The sequence below is a fragment of the Pterocles gutturalis genome, unplaced genomic scaffold (genome assembly GCF_000699245.1).
Source record: "Pterocles gutturalis isolate BGI_N339 unplaced genomic scaffold, ASM69924v1 scaffold25413, whole genome shotgun sequence".
Lineage (NCBI taxonomy): Eukaryota > Metazoa > Chordata > Aves > Pterocliformes > Pteroclidae > Pterocles > Pterocles gutturalis.
In genome coordinates, this window is record NW_010123814.1 from 23833 (window position 1) to 29168 (window position 5336).

The 5336-nt window shown below is 39.0% G+C and overlaps 1 protein-coding gene across 1 annotated transcript in view; it reads right to left on the reverse strand.

Annotated features, from left to right (window-relative positions):
• LYPD1 (LY6/PLAUR domain containing 1) overlaps positions 1-5124 on the reverse strand; it is a gene marked incomplete at its 5' end in the record, with an annotated part of 14512 nt that extends 9388 nt beyond the window's left edge. Inside the window, one exon of the mRNA XM_010078066.1 lies at positions 4934-5124. Coding sequence (XP_010076368.1) covers positions 4934-5124 — 191 coding nt within the window. The remainder of the gene's footprint in view (positions 1-4933) is intronic.
• Positions 5125-5336: the final 212 nt, after the last annotated feature.

A 5336-nucleotide genomic window follows, 5' to 3' on the forward strand; every position in this document is an offset into this window, starting at 1 on the left:
GATCTTGTTCAGGATGTTCCCATGTACCACTTTTAAGCACACAATTACAGCAATCACTTTAATTACACTGCAGGATTATATACTATGTAAATACCTTAAAAGGACCATTGCAAACCAAGCAAATAAGAGAAGTTTCTTTTTGCAGATTAATAGAAATGATGAGGTTGTTTCCCAACTCACTTGCAAAGGAAAACTGATAAACAATCTCAGTTTTATATAGACGGACATTTTAAAATTTCACTCTTGCTACTGGTTTTTTTCCCCTTGCAAAAGTAAGTTTGTAGAAGTATGTTCACAACTACATCAGAGCGCAAGGTGTACTGTTCATAACATATACATGGGCAGGTTTACTTACAGTGAGTTCTGACACATTTAAACTGGCTGTCTTTCTGGGCTGGCTGTCCCACCCTTCATGCTTTATTCCTTTCTGCTCTATTCACATTGCAGGTCTCATTTTGCCTTAAGTAGGTTTTAGATCAGCCTTTATGCTCAGATAGGTCTTGCCTTCAGTAAAAGGTGAACTTCATTATCAGTATGTTTTCTATGATATATGTATAAAAGCATACATACATTATATACTCATTTACATGTCATCAAGATGTTTCAACTGATCCCAATATACCATGGTATTTCTTTGTTCCTACATATATTCTAAAAATGAAGGAGCACTAACATTTCTAAGTTAAAAGTTCATAGACAAGGAAGAGAGAGGCAAGTGGGAGAGGGGAATCAGCCATGGGTATTTCCACAAAGCATCTGCAAGTGGAATTATTATAAGCAAGAACTTTCATCCTTTGTCAAACATTTCATTTACACAGTTTTCAAACACCTGCTTATCCAGTTGAAGAAGCATATCCACTAGAAGCATATCCTTTATATGAATTTCTATGGGACAAAAATTACTTGGTGTAGTCTTCCTGCTCCAGCAGGGGGATTGGACTAGATGATCTTTCGAGGTCCCTTTCAATCTCTAACATTCTGTGATTCACTGCCACTGCCCATTCTCACTATTCTTCCCTCTAAATGAAGAAAGCATTGACTCGTTTTTTTTTGTTGTTGTTGTTGTTTTTTGGTTTTTTTTTTTTAAGATTAAGTTAACAAATTAGTTTGTAAGATTTTTCATGGCAGGCAAAATACTGTCTCGTCCTTCTGTATCTCCCACCGGAACAGAATGTTAACTGCATAAAACTTGTTCTAGCAAAATTTTTAAATACAACTCTGCTAAAGTGAGAAAATTATTTTGTCACTTACTTGACAGTCTCCAATTCTGTGCACTGACAGATCCCCGAAGTGCAACTGAAATATAAACTGTCCTAGCAAGGTGCATGTATGCAGGGGAGGCAGAATTATACTAGCTCCACCTAATCACTTAATAAGATACATGCTTATGCACTGCTCAATTCTCAATTAATTTTAAATTGTGGAATGGAGCAAATTTCTACCCGATACTACAACGGCTGGGATAACATGCCTGTCAACCTAATTCAAAGTATTAGTGACTAATGCCTGAGCTCCTAGCTACTCACATCAGAGGCTGTCGCAGCAACAACCACTTTTTAAGCTCTGGGTTAGGAACGTGCCTATGCTGCTGTTATTTCTCACCTGAAGCCGAAAAGTACTTCCTAGGATTGGTTCTCCAGAAACTGAGATAACATTCTGAGAGTACACGGTGACATTTAAAGCACTAACCCTAATTTTATAGCAACTGAGGAGGAGTGGTTTGTTTAACTATGATCAGGCGTAAGGAACTATTTACAACATAAATGAAAAAAAACTGCACAGAGTTGTAGTTCTCCACTACATAGCTTATATAAAGTTTAATACAGAAATGAAGCTGAACTATAGAGCTGTCATCACACAGCCCAATGAACACTAACAAATATGTAAGGAAAAAAAGTCACTGGCTGCAAGGTGGGGACTACATTGTAGGCACACTGCAGAATGTAAGTCAGTGGCCCCCTTGATACCAAAACAAACACACAGATTAATGCATACTGCACAGGAAGGGTGACTACATCAATAGGTTAATGATTCAGACCATGAACTTTATCTCAAAATATTGCACTTAACTTTTAAATAAGGTTTAGGAGAACTTGTAGCATTTTGCTCACTGACACAGCTATATTTTATTAAGGACAAAAATGGGTTAGTCTATAAAAATTAAATTATGCTCCTTTGACTGTATCTAGTCAAGAGGAAAAACTAATTATGAGATTGTGCTGTCAAATAAATGCAAATTCACATCTTTCATATTCTGGGTTAAAAATTCAAACTCAAGTCTATTATAAATTAAAATCAATATTTGAAACATTGCAGCTTTCAGTGATAAGCAACAACCAAAAGAATAAAGTTATTAAATACACTAGTAAAAGTAGAATGAAGTATTAAATAAAACTTGGGAGAATAAGGCATTTATATCACACACATTTAAACATCAATTAGAAATAAAAACAATAACGGATGATAAACTGAATCATATCTGGTTTACAACCAATCCCCTCTAGAATTGACTGAGGATGACAGAGGAACTTATCTTGCAATGTAAATCTCCCTCAATTTGAAATAGTTAGGTTGAAAATTTAAATTTATTCACTAGCTGAAATTTACAATCTCTAAGCTTAAAATGAATAAGAACAGCATCTATAGAAATAAATTAAATAAAATAGACCAGTGGTACCTACTATGCACAGCATGCTAGTTACCTCCTAACGGGAAAATCCAAGAATCTGCTCAGAGACAATATAAAATTGCACAGAAAAAAAAACCATGGAAGTTTCTGAAGAGCTCCTTATTTACTATATCACAAACCAATTTCTTCATAGGAATAAGGACAAGTCATGCATCAATACATGTCTAAATCTATTAATACAGTTCCATTTATATTTTCAGTGTGCCACAGTGGCACTGGCCAGACTGCAATCTCACCTGCTGGTCTGAGATGAGGTGCACCACTGACCACCCTGTCCTACACGCGTGGCACACGAGTGGCTGTCTCTGAACACACCTGTGGGTGTGTGTCCGCACACATGCATGCCCACTCTGACCTGTGAGGTGTTCACTTGGCTGAAAACAATCCCAACATTCACCTGAAGGAATGATTACAGATACGTTGCTGGAAGGCTGACACAGTCTGAGGTCATACTGAAATTAAAACATGAAGAAACCAGGGGAGATATTAAAAGAAAATCCCCAATCAACAAACAACACCAAACAACTGTTAGGAATAAATTAGGAACTGACTTTTTTGTCTGTCTACATACCACGTTGATAGCCCTTCAAATCGCCACAGCATCCATTCCAACCCATTAGAAGTACTTCAGAAGCTGTGGTGTGGAGATAGCAAAGCCTTCAAACACTCATTTAGAGATACTCTGACTTTAAAAGCACCTTGCAAGACATAATGATCTCTCATCCTCACCACCCTTTCCAAGTAAACTGGAGATAAAATACTCCAATAATATAAGAGACTAATCATCTTTTAAACACAGAGCTTTTCAGTCTACACTGGAGGACTTCTGCATATTTTACAGAAATAGTCACTGTGGATGGTGTTACCCAGGACGAGACAGACTGCCAGCAGTGCAGCTACTATTGATAGGTAACAACAATTACCGTTTTCCTATGCTTCCTAATGTTGTGATCTGAAACTACCACCACAAGCAGAACTAGCTGACTGATAAGCACTTTGAAAATACTAATGGATAGCTTCCTAATGCAAAGAACCCGTGTTCCTGCTCAAGACGGATGGCTGCACACATTTCCTGTGTAGAGAGGGATCCTGCTGTTACTGAAGGACTCGCTGAGAAGGACAGACTACAGCTAGATTTATGTTAACAGCATAACAGTCCTTCACATCAGTGAACTCCATGCTCTAAAGCATTGCCCTCAGTTGCAAGATTGCAATCCTAGAGAGCGGCTGCCCCTTCAGTCAGGGCTCTGAAGTCCCAACCTGCTCTCGGCTCCTTAAGCCTACCGCTGGGTACAGAGGTCACACCGACGCTGAGGCACACCAGTGAGTTACTGCCAGCTTCCCCTTTCTAATGCCCAGCATCTGAATGGCTGTCTGCAGTCAGAGCAGGATGCTACACCAGCTCCAACTCCCACAAACACATTTTGTCACACCCCACCCAGCCCTGAAGCCCCGAATAAAGCCGTAGTCGTCTATTCACATAGATGGCTACAGAGCTACATGGTGGTCTAAAAACTGAGACAGATCTTTCTAAATCTCAAATGCCTTCCATGATGCTGAATTAAAAAAAGCAATTTATAGCAAAGCTCAAAAGACAACAGAGGCAAGAAGCAGAATCACAGCTAGTTTCCTCTTGAACACATTTCTCTCCAAATAAGCTAACTTAATATTAATTACAATGAGGGAAAAGTCCCCTCAGGCTCAGAAAATGAGCATGGCAAATACATCCATCTCTGCATCCCAAATTCCCAAGAATGTCCTTTTTATCCTTCTCTCCCTTTTGCTTGATGTTTTCTATTATGGATGAAAGCAAAGTTGACTACACTTCTCTTAAGATGAACCTTCAGAGTATATGAATTGCTAGACTAAATAAAAGAAAGGAGGGAATTACTAATTTAATGCTCTTCCATCTCTTGGGGAAAAACCCATGTAATTAACTGTAATGAGATTAAACTAACTTGTTGTTATTAATTTCCCAGTGCTGGGAAACTAAATCTGAGACCCGTAAGACTGTGTATTAACAGCTTTATCAACATTTGACTTGCATCCTTCAGTTTTTACACCAGTTTTAAAGGAAAATGATTAACTCTACTGAGTTGCAAGGTCACTCAAAAGGATGAGAAACTGAACCTGGTCGCTTTAGGCAGGAGCGCCAAATCCATCTGTAGCTAAGACTGTGAATGGGTGGAGCCAAAAGCAACAAATGCCATCCAAGAGAAATAAACAGAATTACTAAATTCTTACCAAAACTTTTTTCCATTACTTCTTTCTGACACGTATCTTGAACGTTCACTGTACAATTCACGATGAACTCTGGACCAGAGCAGTCATTATTTAGCTGGAACTCCTCACACTGGTAGCACTGTATTTGCAAACCCAAACCTGGAACAGATAGGATTTTGATAATAATAATAATAATAATAAACCCAAGAACACTAACAGTAACAACCCACCACAGTCAACATGTCCCGGATACCTTCCTTTACCTTTCTTTCTTTGCATTCTGCTGTTCCTAACCACTCAACAGCTCAGCAGAGGCACGGCTTTGACAAAAACACCGTAAAACAGACGTGTCGCCCGCTCAGCTTACGTGCTCAGCAGCGGGCTCGTCTCCGCGGGGACCCTGGGCCGGACAGGCAGCGGTGCA